The 21,350-nt window shown below is 53.6% G+C and overlaps 1 protein-coding gene across 5 annotated transcripts; it reads right to left on the reverse strand.

Annotated features, from left to right (window-relative positions):
* Positions 1 to 1,029: 1,029 nt before the first annotated feature.
* Positions 1,030 to 21,276, reverse strand: ZNF787 (zinc finger protein 787). Of its 5 annotated transcripts, XM_084770365.1 has the most exons (4): positions 20,793 to 21,276; positions 20,514 to 20,602; positions 8,131 to 8,219; positions 1,030 to 2,686 (listed from the first exon to the last, which is right to left on the reverse strand). In XM_084770365.1, exons 1-4 carry the CDS (start codon positions 21,129 to 21,131, stop codon positions 1,620 to 1,622), a joined length of 1,584 nt encoding a protein of 527 aa, XP_084626491.1. In that variant the 5' UTR covers positions 21,132 to 21,276; the 3' UTR covers positions 1,030 to 1,619. The 5 variants fall into 5 exon arrangements, with proteins under 5 accessions (XP_084626491.1, XP_084626492.1, XP_084626495.1 ...); XM_084770366.1 differs by lacking the exon at positions 20,514 to 20,602 and having other exon boundaries at positions 20,793 to 20,927; XM_084770369.1 differs by lacking the exons at positions 20,514 to 20,602; positions 20,793 to 21,276 and adding an exon at positions 20,326 to 20,344.
* Between the last annotated feature and the right edge of the window lie 74 nt (positions 21,277 to 21,350).

Genomic DNA, 21,350 nt, shown 5'->3' on the forward strand with positions numbered 1-21,350 from the left:
ATGATTCAGGGCAGCTCTTCCTTCTACAGGGGACAGAGCCAGATCAAGGACTAGAGAGGTTGACTCACCTGCCCAGGGTAACACAGCCTAGACGAGGCAAGGGAGGAAACTGATCTTCAGCTACATCATCTCCTGATGGCGTTCTCTGACTTACCTCCAGCAATGCCCAAGGTCAGCAGCATTTTGGCAGAAAGAACCAAAGGGTTTTAAGCAACATTTCTGCAATCTTTACTAACCTGTGCCAGATAAGCTAGACCAGTGCCACTCACCCAAGGCCACTGTGACCTTCCCTTCTGACACTCTCCTTTAGATAGGACAAGTGGGCATAGAGGGGCACACTCGGGACCCGTACTTCCTCCCACAACGCCCACTAACAAGAAGCCTCACCACTCCTTGGGGTGGTTGGGAGAAACCTACAGCTCACCCCTCTCATCCCCGGACTGGGCTGAAAATACTCCCTGGCAGTCAACAGTACAAGACCAAGGAACAGGCAGCACTAAGCTGGGGGCTGTGGACCCAGGAAACTACACCTAACACTGAGGCCCTTTCTCATCCTGCAGCTGCAAGGGCTCTGCGGGATGCACTGGCCCGGTGCTGAGCAGCGCCTGAGACAGAGCATGGCATGGTTACTGCCAACATCCTGTCCACGTTAGGTTGCTGGATCCAGGGACACTATCCACCCCACGCTTACCCTCCTCCTCTGATAACTCCTTCACTGGACAGCAGCAGCCACCAAGACTCAGCCTGCTCTGCGGGGAATGCAGATACATGGCTACCCAGTAACCAGAACTTGGACCAGGGAACAGTGTCCCGTTTCCGTGTCCTCTGGGAGCCGACCTTTTCTGAACAGTGGCCCTACTCCAGGTCAGCAAGAGGCTCCTCAGCAAGTAGGCCTCCTTTCTGGAACCTGGTGATGACACTTTGGGCCCAGCATGGTCATGCCTTGTCTGGCTCTTGTCACTTGTGGAAACAGCTCCATTTAACCTCTTTCCCTTCTCCATCCCAAACTCAAGAACCAGGCAGTTCTGGGACAATTGAATAGTGCCATTTATTGCCCCTACCTCCCTTCTCCCACCGCCAGGACGGGGAGCAAGAGGCTACTTCTTCACTCCCCTGCTACGGCAAATCCAAGAGAGGGAGGAACGACTTGGGCTAGAAAATCGACAAGGACCCATGGGGCAGAAAAATTAATGGATGGGAGGGGTCAAAAAGGTATGATTAAAAGAAAACTCTAGAAGGGAAGGGAGACCCTCTCGATGCACAAGGCCCGGATTCCTGTTCCTTGCGACCCCACACCTGTAGTGGAGGATGACCTCTCCCTTAAGGGTCTCGTGTTCATCTACACAGTTCTCACACACGTCTCTGGTTCCCAGGCTGGGAACCTATTGAGGGCCAGTCCGCCAGGCGGTAGGGCGGGTCAGTGGAGAGGATGTGGGCAGTCCTGAGAACCTGCCCAGATGGTTGTGGGTCCCCTCACACCCGGGACAGCACGGGGCAAGGAAAGAGGGAGCCACCGCTGCTCCTTTCAGTCTGGCTCTTCCCTGGGCCTCGCGGTCTTGCTCGCTGGTAATTCCCACTGAGCCCGAGGGGCCCTGCCCACCCCCCGGGCACCTCCGTCCCTACCGGGCCTCCCCACCCCGACACTCGGCACACCGCCCACCAGTCGACTGGTCCTCGCCATCGTCCTCCCCACCTGCCCGATAGAAACTCTGTCCGCAGCTGCTGCAGACCGAAGGTGCCCCAACTGCGTGGATCTTCTTGTGTCTCCGTAGCGCGGCACCCTGCACGAAGCCCTCACCACACTCCACGCAGATGTGTGCGGGCTCCTCGCCACCCGCTGTTCCCAACCCATCCCCGTGCTGCGCGCGCTGGTGGGCCAGCAGCCCGGCCCCATGCCCAAAGCCCTTCCCACACTCCATGCACACATATGGCTTGGGCGCTGGCGCCCGCCGTGACCGCGGCCCCGCTGCCCGCGTCCCCACCCCAGCCAGGGCTGCGGCCGCTGCAGCGCCATCCCCTGGCGCGCCCACCACTATGATGCCCTCGCCGTCGCCCACTGGGATGGCAATCTCGCCGTCCGCCGCCGCAGCCTCCTCGGGTGCCTTGGCGCGCCGCACGCTAGCCGCCAGCACCTTGGCTGCAACACCCGGCCCGGACAGCTCTGGGTGCAGCCGCAGGTGGCGCGCCAGGCTCTTGGGCTGGCTGAAGCCGCGGCCGCAGCGAGGGCACACGAAGGGCTTGAGACCACTGTGGGAGCGCCGATGCTTGGCCAGGCTCTTGCTCTGTGTGAAGCTGCGGCCGCAGTCGGGGCAGGTGTAAGGCTTCTCGCCTGTGTGGATGCGCTGGTGCTGCATGAGGTTGGAGCTCCAGCTAAATCGCTTGCCGCACTCAGAACAGGCATACGGCTTCTCGCCCGTGTGGATGCGCCGGTGCTGCACCAGGTGTGAGCTCTGCGAGAAGGTCTTGCCGCAGTCGCTACAGGCATTGGGCCGCTCGCCTGTGTGCGTGCGCTGGTGCCGCGTCAGCTTCGACCAGTGGCTGAAGCTCTTGCCACATTCGTTGCAGATGTAGGGTGCAGGCGGCCGCGGCCGGGGTGGAGGCCCAGGAGGAGGCGCAGACTGGGGTGGGGACAGCTTAGTCGGGGGCCAGCTGGGGACGTCGTCATCATCCATGATGAGGATGCCCACTGCAAAGCAAGAGGGAAGGAGGAAGCAAGTCAGAGGTGGCGGGCCGACAAGGACCATCCACATGCAGGCTGCCGATGTATTCCAGGTTAGTAAGTGGCACAGAACAGCTCATTAGGGCCAAGGGTAACAGTGCTAGAAGAGGCTCCAGCACAAAAGGCACCTGAAATCCAACAGGGATAGGAGGGCCAGGCCTGCACACTGTGAAGTAATGATGTCACATTTGGGCAATCCTGACCTAAGGGTGGAAAAAAGAAAAGGGAGAGCAATTGGACAAATGGGATGGGCCACCAGGTTAGCCCCACTATCTGGGCATGCAAGCCTCACATAAAATGAGCCTCTATTACAAATTAACTTGGACTACCACCTCCCCGCCACCAAAGACAACTACAGTGAGGGGCCTTAGGTCTGGACAACTGAAAACCTGAAAAGGTCTGGGCTTTCAGGATAGCCCAGAGTCTTTCTACATGTGCCTCCTGGTCAAGCCGAGCTTGTCCTGCACCTTCCCTGACCATCTGCTCTCCAGGGGCCTGCCCACTCCTCAAACTCCACCTTGCCATTTCACAACAGAACCAAGGCCACAGTCACATGCCAGGGCCTTACCAGGTCCGTCGTGCCAACCAACACAGGTAGCACCCTGGGTTTCAGTCAGGCTCTCATAGGCCTTTGGAAGCTTGCTTCCTCTCTCACCAGCTCCAAGAACTTGTGGGGCTGTGCCCTGGCTACACTCCTTTCCATGGAAGGGATGTTCCTAGTTCCACAAACTGTGAACTAACAAGCTCATGGTGATGGAACCAGACATCAGCCGAGCCAAGATCTGAATGGGCAACTGGATCTACCAAGCAGCCGCATCAGCAGTCACTGGCACAAGATACCTGCAGCAGTTCCAATCTCAGAGCGGCCAGGGAGAACCTCCCAGTGAAGCCAACTCCAGGGCCACTATCACAAGCCCAGCCAGGTCCATCTCCATGCCCAAGGCTGAGATGCACTAGTCTAAGGCAAAGAGCATCACCATCACCCAAGTAGAAGGCAAGTGCTGGCCCAAGGTGGGTGGAGATACTTGTACGACCATGTTTACTGCTGCACTAATCACAACAGCCAAGAATGAAGCCAGCCCAGAAACCCTTCCCCAGAAGAATGGATAAAGGAATGGCATGCATACATACATACATACATACATACATACATACATACAGTGCAATTGTATTCAGTGGTAAAGAATGAAATCTACAGAAAAAAAAAGGTGAAACTGGAGATTATGTTAAGTGACACAAGCCAGTTTCCAACAAATATCACTTTTCCTCTCATGTTGGAGGGTGTGGCTCAAAGGGTAAAAGTACTTTCTATGAAAGTAGGGGGTCCCAAGCTCAAATCCCGAGCACCCACATAAAAGCCAGGCATGGCGGTGCAGGCCTGACTCTCCAATGCTGGCCAGTGGGTAGAGAGCAATGGATTCTGGGAGTTCCCTGGCAAGGTGACCTAACTGATACATGGAGCTTCACCAAACTACTAGGTGAAGAGCAATTAAACCATCTACATCTACCACCAGCCTACAGGCATACGTGTCTATCTGTCTCTATCTCACACACACAAATCACATGTGGGAGAGAAAAATAGAAAGGGTGCGGGGACCGGAGACAGCGGTGGGAAGAGGTCCAAAAGGCACAGGTGAACAGGAAATGAATAGAATACCTGAGAAAAAGCAGGAGGGACTGACTGTTTAAGACGGGGAAGCAGACCAGTCCCAAGGGTGGTGGGGAAATACAGTGATACGTGTGTGTTCACGTGTCATAATGGAGCCGAGGAGATGGCTCAGCAGGTAAATGTGCTTGCTCTACACCTGACAATCTGAATTCAATCACAGTACCCACGTGACAGAAGAACACCAACTCCCTCACGCTGTCCTCTGGTTTCCATGCTCGCCCTACACTCTCCCATGCACACACAAAACATAACTTAAAGCGTTTTTAAGCTTAAGAATTCAGAATGCCAGCGTACTGTGGCTTTGAACAAATCTTTGAACAGTATTTGCAGTCATGACATAGAATCTGCACGTTGAACAGAACAAGACATGGGGACCAGCGGGGGGGGGGGGGCGGCGTGTGAAGGGGAACCCAATGCTAGGTGACAATCTGGAGCTAAGACCTGGAGAGGGCAGGCTGTCAAGAGCAGGGAGCGCACTGGTCAGGCACGTTCCTTTCTTAGTCTCTGACTTTTCCTAAGGTGTCTGGTTATTCAGCTTAGTGTACCTGTTTTGGAAATAAGTAGGCATTAAAGGACAGAAGGCCTAATTACTTAAAAGGTGGAGTTCCCTTTTAGCAGATGCCTGGGCTCCACAGGGACAGCTGGTTCTGAAGGGCGATGGGGTTTGCAAGTGGTACTCTTGAGTTTAGCAGGGGGCTGCAGGGTCAGTTTAGATCAGGTTCTCAGAAAAACAGGGCCGACAACCTTTTCTACCTCAGTGTGGTCTTCAGAGATGGCTCAGTGGTTAAGGCACTTGATGCCTTTGCAGAATACTACGGTTTGATTCCCAGCACCCACATGCTGGCTTAAAACCTTATGTAACTCCAGTTCCAGAGGCTCTCACACCCTCTTCTGACCGTCACAGGCAGCAGGCAAGCACATACATGCAGGCAGGCAAAGCACAGATACACAAAATAAAAATTTTAAATATCTGAATCAAGGCCATATGGCTCTGCCGGCTTCACAGTTCACTCATGGCACCTCTGGACCAGTGGTCTGGCAGCCCAGCCTTTGTTGCCCAGCCTTACCAAAGATAGTCTTGAGATATGTCCTGCCCTCTCCCAGAAGGAAAGGCTCCCTGTATCACCTTTGGACAATGCATGGACCACCTGGACACAGGGGCAGCTATTCCACTTTGCAAACAGAACTGTGGGATAGCAGCAATGACTTCAAGACAACCCATCAGGGTCAAACTCTCGGTACTGGGCGCATCACAGGAGGTTGAATAGACAGGACACCTGCCCGGTAGTCAAGTGTAGGTTGGTTCTTTATTCTTCACCAAATGACCAAGTGAGTCTCTCCCTTCCCAGTATCGTACCAAACACAGACTCCAGGCTGGTCCTGGTGGCACAGGCCTGCAATCCCTGCTGAGACAGGAGGTTCAAAAGTTCAAGGCTTGCTGGTTTGGGCAACTTAGCAAGTCTGTCTCAGTAAGTAGAAATAGGGCTGGAAATGTAGCTCTCAAGTAGGGTTCTTATCTAGACTGTCCAAGACTACAGGTTGGATCCCTAGTACCACAGCAGAGACAAATGCTGAGTTCACTCGGGGTAAAACTGTTCATCCTCAGTGAGTGGGTGCCTCCTCAAAGCTTGCTGGCCTCCCTGGGTCCAGGTCTCAACAGCGTCCCATTTGTCTTACACGCTGCTTGCCCCTGACCTGCCAAGGACAGCTTTCCAAAGCACCCCTAAAATCAGGAAGTGCTTATTTTGGGTTTTGTTTTCAAATAAAAACACATGAATCCACACTGGTAACTGCCATATGAATTCTCAGTAGCCAAAAACGTTTTTATTCAAACTATTTAGTACCCTTCTCTTCTCCAGTGTGGGTGATGACACAATCAGAACACAGGTGTCACTTGCTGCTTTGACCCCCGCTGCCTTCTAGGGACAGCCACACTATGGGCCCTAAGAAGTCCCTTTCCGTTTTCACAGCTGTCTCCATAGGCAGATGTCTGGGGAGCCAGCTGGTCCTGTGCTCCAACTGAGCCCCTGCTCACTGCCACCCTGTCTGCCTCTCCCTGGTCACTGGGGTTGGCCAAAGCTCAATCACCATCAGATTTTCAGGAAAGGCACACACGTGAGGGACTTAACTGGGCTCTTGTTCTTTGTTGACACCCTTCAAAGTTCATCCCTCTCACCCTGAGGACTGTCATGGTCACACACTTTTGTCAGGCTTAAGTGTTGCTGAAGGGAAATCTAGCAGATGCCTTTACTTTTCCTTATAATCCATTCTTTCTGCCAGGAAGCTGGATTTTGGTTTTGCAGCAGATGGGACCAAACACTGGGCTACCACTGAGCTACATCCCAGCCATCAGCTCTCTGTAGCTGCTCTCAATGTTTGTGACTTGTTCTCTCAACATAGCTCAATTTCAGGGCTCCTCGCATGAATTGGTTTTTAGGATGTACCTGTACTTGTGTGTGCATGTGTCTGTGTCAATGCATGCCACAGTGTTTGAGTAGCTGAGAGGCAGGAGAGGGTACGGGAGTCAACGTGACACAACCCAGAATGACCTGGAGTAGTCTCGGCACAGGGTCCTCTACTCGGGCTGTCCTGTGGGCGTGTCTGTAGGGAACTACCGTAAGTTAACTCACGGGGAGGAGCCAGCCCACTGTGAGGGCACTGCTCCCCCAGTCAGGGAGGGATCTGAAACTGTCTCAAGTGGAAAGAAATCAAACTGGGCCCAAGCAAGCAAACATGCATTTATTTCTCTCTTCTCTTGGCTGTGGCTGTGCTGTGACTAGCTGTTTCAAGCTCCTGCCCCAGTGACTTCACAGCATGATGCACCTGGAATTGAAAGTTCAAATAAGCCCTTTCTCCTCTAAGTTACTTTGTACTGAATTATTTTAGCACAGCAAAAGAAAAGAAACTAGAACAGTCAGGATGTCGAGTTGTCAGGATTGTGCCAAACTTTTATTGCAACCCCACACAAATGGGTATGTGGCTGTGTACAGGTGGAGGTGACGAGACAAGCAACCTCGGGCCATGACAGCCAAGTCTAAGGAACACTGAAGCAATGTGTTGTAAGCACCAATTTATTAAAACGGGGGAAGCCAACAGCATCTGCCCCAGGAGCAGACACAACGCCCACTGGGCCTTCTCATGAGCGTTCTTGTCATCAGGCTGGGATCACCAAGGAGAGGCATGAGGGTGTTGGGCCAGGATGGGTCTTACCCAACAAACCTAGGCACCATGTAACCCACAGATGAGTTTTTTTCAACCCAATAATGCTTTATTAAACAAACAAAACACATGTTGCCAACACTTAAAAGTAAGTAATTTCATTTTTACCTAGCCCACACTTCCCAAACCTTACCAAGTGACCTCAGATTGCCCTTCCCAGTCCTTCCCTCACTCATTACAATTTCCAGACCCTGGGTTTGGGGACCCACCCCTGATGTGAGGAGCAATCAGGAAGTAGTCACGGTACTCTCTGAACCATACTCTTTGTGTATGGGGCACAGAAGGGGTGCTCAGCAACAGCCAGCTGCAGGCATGAGACAAAAGGTGACTCCAAGGATCTGGATGTTCCTATTAAAAGGACCCTTAGGGACCTAAGCACCAGCCCTTGGTTCTAAGCTGGGGGTATGAGACTCTTGAAGGGCAAGGGGCAGGAGTCCAGGCACCCCAGAGTCACAAAGGATGGTTCCCTGGCCTGGTAGGAAGGCAGTGGGGTCGGCTGAGTGAACCACCGAGGCCACCTCACCTGGGTTCTCATGACTGGCCATCTGCTGGTCCTCAGAATCCAGCGGCCCCGGAGACCAAGCTTCTTCCCGCAGCTCCATGTCTGGGTCCCTGTTGGAAGCGAACAAGACAAGAAGACAGAGATTACAGGTGTTGAGCAGGACAGAGGACTCCTCAAGGTAGGCACAGTCACCCAGCAGAAGGAGCCTACACCAACACAGCGGTGGCTCAAGCTGCAACCCCCTGACTCAGGTCAGAGATCCTCCTAGAGCCCTGCCAGCTCCACCCAGCTGGAACTTAGCGGAGGAACTCCATCTCCATGACTGAGTTTCCTCATGGGCAAGATGGAGGACAGAGGTCCATGGGTTTCAGCACAACCCTGCAGAGTGGACACTCGCTAGAAGAGGTCCCTATGCCTCCACAGCTGTAACACCCAACTGCAGGAGTCCCTAAGCCAAGGATGCTTGAGTACAACTGGGAGGAGAGAGCCGTGGCAGAAGGCTGACAATTTCTACATCAAAACAAGAGCAACAAAAAGAAATTTTAGAGGTAGAAAGTTTGCACCTCCTGTATCAAACACTGTGACTGACTAAACTCATACCCAGAGCAACTGCAGGCCGCAGGACTGGGCAAGCCCGCTCCACAAGGAAATACTAACTAACACATAAGTCTTCCAGGCCAGCCTGTGAAAAGCCTGGGCCAGGTCTAGCCCTCAGGAACACCCTGAACCACAGGTCCCCTACCAGCCTAGCCACCGGGGCCCCCTCAGTGGTGTTCCTCCTGGCTCCTGAGAGCCTTGGAACAAGTGATGACAGCTTTCCCTGCCAGACTATGTTTGGGGTCCGAGTCCCCTCCTCAGAAGACCTGTCTACCCAGCCTCTCCCCGTACCTGGCCTTTGCTCCTCCTCTAGTGCTCCCTCATGTTGTACCAAGTTAGCCTGTCCTCACACATCTATTCCTAGGTCAGCACTACCCACGGGAACCCCAACACCCACATCAGACAGGCAGCCCAAGTGCCCCAGAGAACAGTGGTACGGATACAAAGGTGAATGAAACTGGGCCAAGGAGACACTGACAAGAAGAGGATGCCTCCCAGCGCTTGGTCCTGCCCCAGACCTGGCTCAGGAAGGAGAACCACATAAAACGGACAAACAGACCCAAGTGGGCCCCAGTTGCTGGAGCCAGGTCTCAACAGCTCCGTGGATGTGCACAAGGTGGCCATGTGGCCCAAGAGCTGCATGCAAAGGCTATGGAAATCCCACATGACGACCTCCCCAGAAGCTACTGGGTAAGAAAAACCCAAAACTCTGAAGATTTTTCTTACAAGAACAGCAAGGGTTAAAGTGAGAAAGCTGGAGGGAAAACCTATGTCAGCAACCTATGGGAGCCTACTTCACACTGAGCATGTCTGTGTGGGGGTGGGATCAAAGTGTGACACCACTGGGTACCCCTGTGCACACAAGCTTTGAGTGCAAGTCTCTTACATTCTTTCCATTTTTCCTCATCTGACTATACAACAAAACAGGTGTGAGGACAAAAGCTGACAAAATGGCAGAATCCCACCAGAACACACCACCAGATAAGGGAAGATTTCAGCCCAAGGTCTGCAGGAACAGCAATGACTCCCTTTTTTCTTCCTGAAAGCCAGAGCACAGCCTCCTCTTAAGATATGCCCTCCCTGTCCTGGGGAATAAAGTGCCGTATCAGGGACGGGAGGCAAGGTCAAGGGATTTCTGCACAAACAAGCCTCCCCATCCGTTCTCCACAACCAAAACTTAGTAGCAGCACAGAAGCATCAGGCCCCCACCCACAGGGCTTTGCTTCCACATGATGCCCACACACATGAGAAGGCATGGCAACTTCCTTCTGGTCTATCTGCTTTATGTCTGCTTATTCCTCAGACTTAGCAGAGACCTCTAAGAGGGAGAAAGTTCTGTCTCCTCTCCAACACTGCCGGGCCCCCAGGAGCACACCATGAGCACACCATGAACACCAAACTCCAGAGCAAGCTAGCTGTGCTGGTGCACAACTGTTACCACCAGCACCTGCGAGGTGGAGGCGGAGGATGAGAAGCTCCAGGCCAGCCCCAGCTACACGCTGCATCCCAACCCAGCCTGGGTGACATGAGAGCTTGTCTCAAAGTGCAATGGAGAACTCCACAAGAAGAGCTTGCAAGCACACTGGGAACACGTCAGATGGCACTGTTCCAGATGCTGCTCTGGAAAACAACCTATTTCTCAAACAGTAAGCAGTTACCAAGTAACCCTACAGTCCCATTCTCAGCGTGCACCCAAAGAAAAAACACATCTGCACAACATCATGAGTGAACAGGCATGTAGGGCTGTGTTGGCAGCTGAAAAGCTAGGGAAAGAAACAAAAGCTAAGCCTATTAGTCTATGTGCACGGACTTCCCAAGGTCAAAGCCCAGAGCCAGGAAGTATATGATCCCACGGGAAGGAACTGCCCAAGGTCATTAAGCCCAGGGCTCCATGTGCCATGTGAACTGTCCAACATCACAAAGCCCAGAGTCAAATAAAGCCAGGGCCTGGTAGTATAAGATTCTATGTGCATGAACTACTCAAGGTCAGAGTCCAGAGCCACATGGCATCAGATTCCATGGGTGCAGACTCTCTGGACAAGCTCACAGACAAGCACAAGCAGCACATGCGTGGCTGTGGTGCTAGGACAGGAGCAGCCATGAACAGGTATGGGCTTCCTGACAGGTAATGAGAACATTCTGGACTAGACAGCAGTGACAGCTGTGAAACTCTGAATACGGTAAGTCGCCCAATTGTGCAGCACACACGCCTTAAATCCCAACACTCGGGCATCAGAAGCAGGCAGCCTGGTCTCAACGCCAGCCTGGTCTACGGGAGTCGGTTCCAGGACACCCAGGGCTGTTACATAGAGAAACCCTGTCTCAAAAAAGCAAAACTCCAGCATATTTTCGGCACACAAATATCTTACTAGAAAGTAAACTTCTTTTAAAAAATCTATGCGTGATTATATAACCATCAACATTACAAGTACCTAAGGAAAGAAAACAGGACTTGAGCTGCAGGCACTGCCCAGGCGCTACCAGGGGTCAGAGGTAAGAAGAGCTTGTGAACAGCAGCTGCCAAGAGTGATACTGTGTTCATACTTAAACAAGAAACCCGGCGCTGGAGAGGTGGCTCGGTGGTTAAGAGCACTATCTGCTCTTCAAGGAGTCCTGAGTTCAATTCTCAGAAACCACATGGTGGCTCACAACCATCTATAATGTGATCTGATGCCTTCTTCTGGTGTGCAGGCATTCATGCAGGCAGAATATAAATAATAAATAAATAAATCTTTTTTTTTTTATTTAAAAAAAAAAGAAAGAAACGAAACCCAGATCTCAAACAGCCAGGAAGGCCCAGCTCCAGCTACTTCCTAGCAGGAGGAAGGCCCAGCTATAGGCAGAGAGGAGACAGGACAGCCCTGCCTGCTTTCTACTCACCTCACCCCTGCAGCATGCCCTCGGTGGTCAGAGGGGCAGCCTCTACTTGGCAAAAAACAGGAAGCCTTACTATTCTGACCAGGCTGAAGCCCAAAAGATTTGACAAGGTGAAAGGCAATGACACAGAGCCTACCCTGTGCTGGCTGGAAACCGTTTGTTAAGACTGGTCAAGCTCTTCCTACTGACACCATGGTATCTCCCTTCAATGGTCACATTTCAAATGTTCTGAGTCACCCATATGAATGACAATTTTGGTTTGCACTGTGATCCATAAAGCCTGAAATTTTCAGTATCTGGTCAATTATAGGAAAAGATTGGTTGACTCCTAATTTTAAAGAGCAAGAGACTAAAAACAAACAAATAAACAAACAAACTACAGGCAGCTCCACAGGCAGCAGGAGACAGCCTAGCTTGTGCTCCAGGCCACCTGCTGCTGCTGTTACTGTCTGCCAGGTTCCCCTGAACCAAGGGAGCACACAAGTCCACAGCACTGGTGGGCCCAGGGTGTATGGAGGGTTGGCTCCTATCGCATGGATAAAATACCACATAAATTGTCCTGGTTAGGGACCGGGGAGATGGCAAGCTCAGTCTGGAGATGCCTGCCACACAAGCAGAAAGACTCAAATTCAGTCCCCAGGACCCATGGCAGTACACCTGTACCCCACTGCTGGGAAAGTAGACACAAGAATTCCTGAGGCCTGCTGGCTAGCAAACTGGAGAGTTCCAGGCTCAAAGACAGTTTTAAAAATTAGGAAAATGACTGGGAAAGACTTGCCATTAATGTCTGGCCTACACACCTATACAAAATGCCCTGAAAAGTTTAGACCTCAGAAGAAAGAGGAAGGCATTCTGTTCCTCTGACCTTGCTGCAGAGCCTTTTGCTTTGCCCCAGGCCCCTGCTGGCAAGCTGGCCAAAAGGTGCAGCAGGCCACACAACACAGGAGCCTGGGTGCATTTGTGGGGTGGAGACAGATCTTCACCAAGCCTCAGAGGTGGCCCTTTTATGTCCTGTCTCTAGGAGCAGAGCAGCAGGGCTGCCTAGGCGGCTGCCTACAGCAGGACAGAGTGCACTACAGGAGCTGACAACACCTGCCCTTTTAAGCAAACAAGCAAAGAGCAGACCTGATACCAGACAGGGGCACACACCTCTCTCCAGCTGGAAAATCCCAGCCTGAAAGCTCAACCCAAGTGTTACCACAGCTGCACACTGGGACCCTGAGCAACTACGAGCTCTCAGGGCCTCAGCTGTCCTTGCAGGACAGGTGTTTGACAGGGCTGTGTGGAGCCGCCCGTGGAGGCAAGCTCGTAGGGATGAGTCAGGGAGTCTTCTTACTCTTGCAAAGGGTTTAGGAAGGGTACCCAGTCCTCCTCCTCTTCCATGCATTCTTTCACCCGCTCATGAGGGCAACTGCTGGCTGCCCTCCTGTTCAAGCCCTTAAGGTGTGGAGCCCACAGAGAGCTCACAGCCTGGGGTGTGGGGTGTTTGCTCTGCAGAGGAGACACAGAGGAACCAGGGCAATCTTAGGAGCCACAATCCAGCCCTGAAGTCTCAGGACAGCTCCCTGGAGAAGGGCCCCAACCTGAGCACAAGGAAACTAACTCCAAGATGTACACGGGTGTTCAGTGGCAGAGCTCATGACTGGCGTGTGACGGAGGCCCTAGGGTTGATCCTCTAGGTTCAGTCTCCAGAAGCTCCGCAGAAGTAAAGAACAGTCCAGGCAATGCGATGCTAGGCACCTTCTGAACAGGAACCCTGGAGGGGCAGGCCACCCTCACCTTTCCTCCTCCTCCTCAGCCAGCACCTCTGCACACGCTCACCTTGCTCTGACCTCCACCTTGCAGAGGTAGAAGAAAGGGCACCCCCTAGCCCCCACCCCTCCCAGCAGGGCCCTTAAGCAATCCAATTAGCACATGGATCTGAACCGACTATTAAGCCCAGACAAATTATTGTTATTATTGTTGTTATTAGGTCCCACCCACCCCCTCTGGATGCCTGCCCACCAATTATCCCCTTGCTTTCTTCTGCTGCCAATCTTGCCTCCTTCTCCACCTGCTTCTAGGCCTGGTGCAGAAGCAGCCCCTCCCGCCTCTCATCCCTCGTCCACCTGTGCCTGCCCCTCCCTCTCCTCCCACCAGCAGGCACCTCCTCTCTCGCCTGCCAGTCATCTCCAAACCGCCTGTCCTCTTCCAGGTTTCATTAGCAAACACCCTAACTTCTGTCACCAAGGGCCCCTATCTACTTCTGAGTCTCAAGCACCCACCCCACACCCCACACCCCTGGGTCACAAGCAAGGACATCCACACCGGTTCTCAAAGGCCCCAACCAAGCCAGTGCCTCCTCTGGTCTTTTCCTTTCCTCCCTGCATGTGCCCACCCCAGGACCTGCTTCTGGGTGCCTTCCCTCACTGGCACCCCAGTTCTGGATCCATCCTGAGTCTCTCAAGACCCCTCTCACTCCGTGACCTTAATCTTTGTAAAAAGTTAGTCAACTCAAATAACCCAAGTAAAAAGTGGGCAAACAAGCGTGAGGACCAAGTACACAACCCCAGAACCCATATAAACACACTAGGTATAGCAGTACACACTTGGAACCCCAACACTGGGAAGGAGAGCCGGGCCAGTTTGCAGAGGGGAGTTTGTAAAGCCAATTAAATAATCCTCCCAAAATGGTGAGCCCCTGGCTCAATGAGATCCCCTTTCTCAAAAAAAACAAAAAACAAAAACAAAAGCAAACAACAACAACAACAACAAAAACCCACAGGGTGAAGAGGCTGGAGAGATGCTCAGTGGAGGAGGGCGTAGGTCTGATTCTTAGCACCCACCTGGCAGTTCACAACTGCCTGAAAGTCCAGTTCCAGAGGAGCCAACGCTCTCTGCTGGCCTCGAGTGCTTGCATACACATGGCACACATAACAGATACATACGCATACATGTTAAATAAGTAGGTAAATATATCTTTAAGACAGAAGTGACAAGTCAACTTCCACATGTGCTCACACCCATAAGCATCTGCACACATGTGCAGACACACAGACCACACACAAACCTTACCCCTTGGCAAAAGGTCTGAAAAGCCTTCCCTTCAAAGAGCTACAGCTGGCCAGTGAGCACATGAAATGATGCTGCTACAGGGAAACTCAAGCACACACACGAAGAGGCTGCACCTCACAGGCCACTGTCATGGAAGCGTGGTGAGGTTGTCCAGAAAGGAAGCCTTGGGCTTGGCTGGTGAGAGGGCAAAGCGGTGCACCTGCTTCAGAAAACACCTGGCAGTCCCTCAAGGTTACACAATCAATCACCACCAACCCGGCAACTGCACTAGTCTACACCCTCGAGTCGTGGAAGGAAAGATGACCCCACCACATGGAAATCTAGATGTGAACATTCAGGGAAGTAATAATCACCAAGGCCAGAAAGAGCCAACGCAAATGCCACCATGTGAAACATGGCACTCAGCCACAACAGGAGTAGGCACGGACACACACAACAAAGCTGAACTCAAAGGCTTTCTGCTTGTAAAGCAAGCCACCTTTGGGAAAGCACTGACTGCTCAACTCTGTGAGATACCTAGAGTAAGCAAACCCACAGATGCATATAGTTAACCTGTTGGGGGTGGCATATCAGACATCCTGCATATCAGATATTTACAACCCATAACAGTAGCAAAATTAGTTATGAAGTGCAACGAAAATAACCTCCTGGTTGGGGGGTCACGGCATTAGGAAGGTTAAGGACCCTTGCCATAAAGGAAGAAAGTACAATGGCTCCAAGGCTGGGGCAGGTGGAAGGAGTGACTGCTGAAGAATCAGCTTCTGTTTTAACAAGGAAAATTTCTAAAATCTCTTCTGGTGATAGACACACAGTGCAGTACATATGCTGAAAGCCAGAAGTGTGCACTTTCAATGGGTGAATTGTACATTATGGAAGGGGTCCCCTAATTCAGTAAAACTGCCACAGACAAGAAACACTACCCTGCCAAAACCAAAATTCACCCAGATCCCAACCTGGCCTACGCTCTCCCATCTTCCAGTCCCCCAATATACACATACTGTGCCCCTCTGTCAAATCCTGCGCCTGACTTTCTAGCAGCCTGCTCCTCCTCCCCTCTCAAGGGCTGACTCAAGTATCTCCTCCTCCTCCTGTGCCCAGGCCCCACCTCCTATCATATGCCAGGCTTGTTATTATCACAATCATCTTTCTGGGATCCCTGAGGGCAAGTACTAAGCACGCCAGGTGCCTACTGTTCTAGAATGGTACATAGATGGCCATCAGCTGGCCTCTCAGCCCACTGTCCTTTACTAAGGGGCTCCCGTAGAGCAAATTCTCTGGTTTCCCCAGATCTATTCTGCCACGCCATGTCTGTGGGTGGCCTCTCCCCTCATTCCCCTTGGGGGCCCTTGGACCCCCTCTTTAACCCAGCCCTGCATTCAGCACCAAACCAAAGCTAAGTCTTCATTTTCTCAGCCCTAGGGCAAGGACTGACCCTCCAGTTGATGCATCCCAGTGCTTGCCCCCACTGGGCTCTGACACATGTTCTGCAGGGGTGAGCTCCTGGGGACTGCTCCATCTCGTCTAGTTTTGGTAGTCAGCCGCACTCTGAGAACAGCATCTGCACCTCATCCAGATCTGAGAGTGTATTTAGACACAGCACGGAGTTAATTCCTGGTCCTCCTGGTCTCTCCTCCAGTGTTTCCGCTGATAAGATGTCTCTGCCTCCTAACTGGTCCAGCACACCCACTTGATGTAGTCTCTTGTCCCTTAGCAGAGCATGATCATTGTGTGTGTGTCTCTGTCTCTGTCTCTCTCTCTCTCTCCCTCTCTCTCTCTCTCTCTCTCTCTCTCTCTCTCACACACACACACACACACACACACACACACACACAAGGTCTGAAGTAAACATGGTCAGGATAGAGAAAGGCCTTGGCCCCACCTACCCCAGGAGAGCCTTCTAAATCCATAATCCTCTGTAAAGCTGTGACACACCTGGCACTCAGCTGGGGCAGTCCCTGAGGGGCACCCTCTTCCTCCCTGGCCAACTGCAGCCAGAAACAGAAGCCAAGACAGCTCTTATGTGTCCGCAGGCCTTCAGGGTCACTCCTGGGCACCCGAATTCTTAACCACTGGCAAGTAACTGAAAAGTGCTACAAGCAGGACTCTCTTCAGGAGTACACGGTACATGCTGGGTGATTACAATGTCTGACAGATTTACCAGTAACACCAAGCTACAGGGGATGGCGCTGGAGTAGGATATCAGTAGTGCGGAGCCTGGGACTGGTGGGAGTGGCATAAGGGAAGCCATCCTACTCAACTTTTCTGTGAACCTTAATCTCTCTAAAAAACATTTTGCATTACAGACAGACAAAGAACTCATGGGCCATCTCACTCACCCTCTGGGCAGGGCTGTTTTCTAGGTATGCAGATGGCACCTGGCCTTATGCCTCTCTAGATCTGCTGAGGTAACACGCCTAGGTGCCAAGACCCAGCATCAAAAGTTCCTCCCTTGGGAAGCCTTCCCAACTCCTCCCCTCCCTCTGCTGCAACTGTCCTGCTTGGCCAACAGTACAGGTCACATTCATCAAGTGCAGATTAAACCCCAAGCTGATCCCCTCAACTGCTAGGGAGAGAGAGAGAGAGGCCAGAGGACAATTCCTACAGGCAAGCTGCCAGGGTCACAATCTACCCTTCTGATGACCAACCATGTGGCCTAGACAGAGGTGTCTCATCTCATCCCATCCAGTGGCAAATCATGACACATGCCCAGCATTGAACAAGAAACCCGCAAGCACCTTATACCAACAGACAGGTGAGGAACCATCACTGTTATACCTCTTTCAGAGATGAGAAAGCCAAGGTCTAGACAGCTCATTGGCTAATACAGTGTCATACAGCCACACAGTAAATGCCGTGTCAAACCCAGGCCGGCCAGACTTCCTCTCAGGACACTGGCATTGCTCCCAATTAACGTCTGTTCCCACTGGCTGAGTCCTCAGGCCTCTGGGAGAGATTCCTATCTTAAGCCTAAAGTTCCTATGGGTTTCCCTCCCCCCAAAAAAACACAGGGAATATGCAGCAGACTGAGTCCTCAAAGGAGAGCAGGAACCACACTCAGCACTGACCAACCGACTCTGCACACAAACCCAAGCCCGTGGTATGAGCCGCTTTGCCCTTAGCTTTGAGACTGAGGTGGTACTGATGTGTGTCTGGTCCCCAGCATTATCCTCTGCAGGGCAGGCACTCCCTCAGGGAACTAGGCAGAACTCCCCAATGGGCACAGGAGAGAAGCCACTGTTCTGGGAGCCCAAAGGGAGAGACCAAGAGGCCAAGGCAGAGACAGAGGAGGAAAAGCATGGAGGCAACCGGGTCACCCAGCCCACCTGGACAGGGGCTGGCATGTTCTCTGTACAGCCCTCCGCACTCCACCTCAAGGCCATCCGCATTAGGACCATGGCCCCTCAGTTTCCTACCCACCCTCCTGGCTAGTGAGGCCTTCACCACGGTTGGCATGGATCTCAAATCTCACCACCTCTGCTTGTGCTATAGGTCCTCTATAATGACAAGCCAGGTCTCAACAGTCTTCCAGCCAGCAGCCCCGTATGCAGGAGTACTCCTGACATTTTACCCAACAATCGAGACCCAGGACCCCCCAACACAATCACTAGCACCGAAGAGCAGGCCTGTAACCCCAAATCCAGCCTTACCCAAAAGAACTGTTCCAACAGAAGGAACGACACTACAACCATGCGCCTACACGTACTATATCCTCAAGCTGCTTTAGGGCCTAGCATGCATGAGCACCAACACAAGCATCTGTCCTATCTTGCCAAAACCAAGGTGACCACCTCTGTCCCAGGGCCTCAGAGAACTTAGTACCAGGAGCCTGCCAAGCTCTCAGAGCAAATCAACCACGTTCAGTCTCTTCTAAATATGGATGCCCAACACCTGGCGCAGTCCTGGTTAGTCAAGAGGATAACAATAGGGTTTCGGAAAGTCTGGGAAGTGTGTCTGGGCACCCCCAAGAGCTATGGGTGCCCATCAGGGACTACACAGTTGATGGCTTTGAGCTATGCATCCTGTCAGCTCTCCTAAGTCCTGCAATCTCCCTGGAGGCCCCAGAACTCTCACAGCCATGCTAACATGGCCTGAGCAACTGCAAATAGGAACTACAAGATCCTTGTCAAGTTGGGTGTCCCTACTAGAGCAATTCACTGTCCTAGGATTAGCTGTGTTTGTAGTCTTGAAGGACTGGGCTTATTCAGGGAACAGTGACAGTGTTCCCCACTTAAAGAAACTGATGAGAAAACAGCCTGGGAAAGGGAAGGTGACACATCCAAGGTCACAGAGCTGTCAAAGAGCCAAGCCTGGGACTCAGGAACACTGACTGGCTCCAGAGAGCTTTTGAGTAACTCTTGCCTGAAAGGAAAGTATGACAACCCGTGCTCTGGAGAAAATACTGGCATTGCCTCCATTGTGTCTTCACGGGAACAAGCGAAGTTTCTCGTCTATGGCTGTGTAAGGTAGGAAGCTGAAAGATGTGAGCTTCAGAGTCGTGAGGAATAGTCCCAGCGGCTGAAATGCATTCTTGAATTTCACTATGGACCAAGCCCGAGGATATGCCCTTCCCAATCCATTCTCAGCTCATCTGAGCTGGGCCAAGTCAGAATCTGATGTGAAACTTCTCTGGGCTGGGGCAGCCCAGCACTCAGCGACTCCAGAGAGGAAGGCTGCACTTGACCGGAGAGGCTTACAGCCCACTTGTGCTTTCCCCAGAGCTGAGGCCAGAGCTCAGCTAGGTCCTCAACAATGCCCAACACAGAACCTGGACCAGAAACTACGTGGGGGGTTGGAGGAGACCCCACCACCACCACCACATCGTTGCCTTTTTAAATAATGCCCTGAGCAATTCTCTTGGACTGTGATGGGTCAGGTCTCACCTTCTGCTTTACACCTCTACTTCGTGCCCACCTTCCTATCCCGGTGCCCAATCCGGGCCTGGCACTAAGGTGTCGTCAGTTCACTCTCCACTTGGCGCGTCTGTGGATCACTTTTCCGACTGACCTTCGCAACTGCTGGGACACTCATGCCTGGGATTTGGGGGGGGGGGGGTCACCCTATGGTCAAATCTTATGCAGACTGGGAGGGCTGGAGGGCTGTTGAGGGGTGGGGCTGAGTCTGCCCTAGGAAGGAAGGCAACTGTCCAGACTGGGCTGTACGGCCCACGCCGCGCTGACCTTGGCCTGGGGCTTTCCCCTCCCGGGACTTGTTTCCTGTCGCCCGTCAGCACGCGCGGGGGGAAATAGATGAATGGGCCTCTGGCCGCCCTGTATCCCCGTAATTACCCGCGGGATCAAAGCCCAGTGTATGGCGCCCGGGGCAGCAACGGACCAGGCCGACTTTGAAACGGGGAAAGACGGGGGGTACTTAGGAGGACTGGGGCCTACACTATTCCTGGGCCGCCGTTTCCGGTCAGCCCGGTCCAGGCGGCGGGGCCCCTTCCCCCCAATCAGACCTCTCCACACCCCCCCCAAAAAAGTCCCCGGCATTTCCGGCCATGGCCGGCGGCTAGTAAGGTGCGGGGAGGCCGGGACTCCGCTGCCCGCGTTAGCCGAGGTGCCAGCGAGCAGCCCCGCACACAGCGGCTCGAGTCGCGCACGCGCACTACCCCCAAGGCTGGGGCGCCAATCCCACCCCCACCCCTACCCCCCGCCCCCCAACACACAGCGCGCGCGCGCGCAAACTCACCGGCCGCGCGCTCGCTCACGCCCACCCACCCCCCAACCCCTACCACGACGCGCACGCGCACACGCCCGCTCTGCCGCGCTCGCCCTCCCGCCTCCCCACCCACCCACCCCGTCCGAAGCCTGGCTTCCCGACGCGCGCCCACCCCAGCCCCTCGGCGCACGCCCCCCTGAGCCCGCAGCCGCCCTCACCTCCTCGGCCCCGGGGCCGCCGCGCCGCACTCTTCCTCCTCTCGCCTGCCTCGCGGATGGTGGCAGCGGCGGCAGCGGCGACTCAGACCCTGGGGTCAGGGGGACGGGCGCCCAGGCCGGAAGTGACCTTCCCGGCCGCTTCCGCTCGCGCCTCTCCCTCTCCTCTTTCCCCCACTCCCCCCCCCCCTCCTCCCGCCCGGACCGCCACCGCTTCCTCGCCGCTCTAGGCAGACGAGCTCGGCGACCCCTGACCGCCACCCTCCTCCAGCTCTATGGTACCGAGAGGCGCCTCAGGTCGCCACTTCCGGATTTATCTAGGACCCGGGTCCTCCGTCCTGCTCTATGGCTCCCCGCTCCGAGGGGCTCCGGCCCCGCCCCCTCCCCCGGACAGAAGGCCCGGCTCGACCCGTTAGGCGCACACTTCCGGGTGTCGGGGCGGCCCCCCAACCCAGCTTCGCCGCTCGCGCCTGCGCGGTGAGCTGCCCGCGGGGACGCTCCCGCCACTCCGGTCCTCCAGGCGTCTCTATCATCATAACCCCTTCCGCCCCGGGGCGCCTCCCGACCAACGGTCTCTTGAAAAATTCGGTTCCCTCGGATCTCCTGGACTGCGGGTTGCATTTTAGGACAACCTCATCTTGGGGTCTGCCTTGCGTTTTGCGGAGAACCAGAGGTCGCATCACCTTATTAAGTGACACAGCAAGGATGACGCAGCCTGGGCTCGAACCTTCAAAGTCAGGCTCCAAATTAAGTGTTTCTCTATGACTTAAACACTGCCTCATGGAAGAAAGGTCCATCACGGCTCTCTGATGATAAAGAAAAGGAATGAAAGGACCCTCT

Source organism: Acomys minous, assembly GCF_964271855.1.
Source record: "Acomys minous genome assembly, chromosome: 20".
NCBI lineage: Eukaryota > Metazoa > Chordata > Mammalia > Rodentia > Muridae > Acomys > Acomys minous.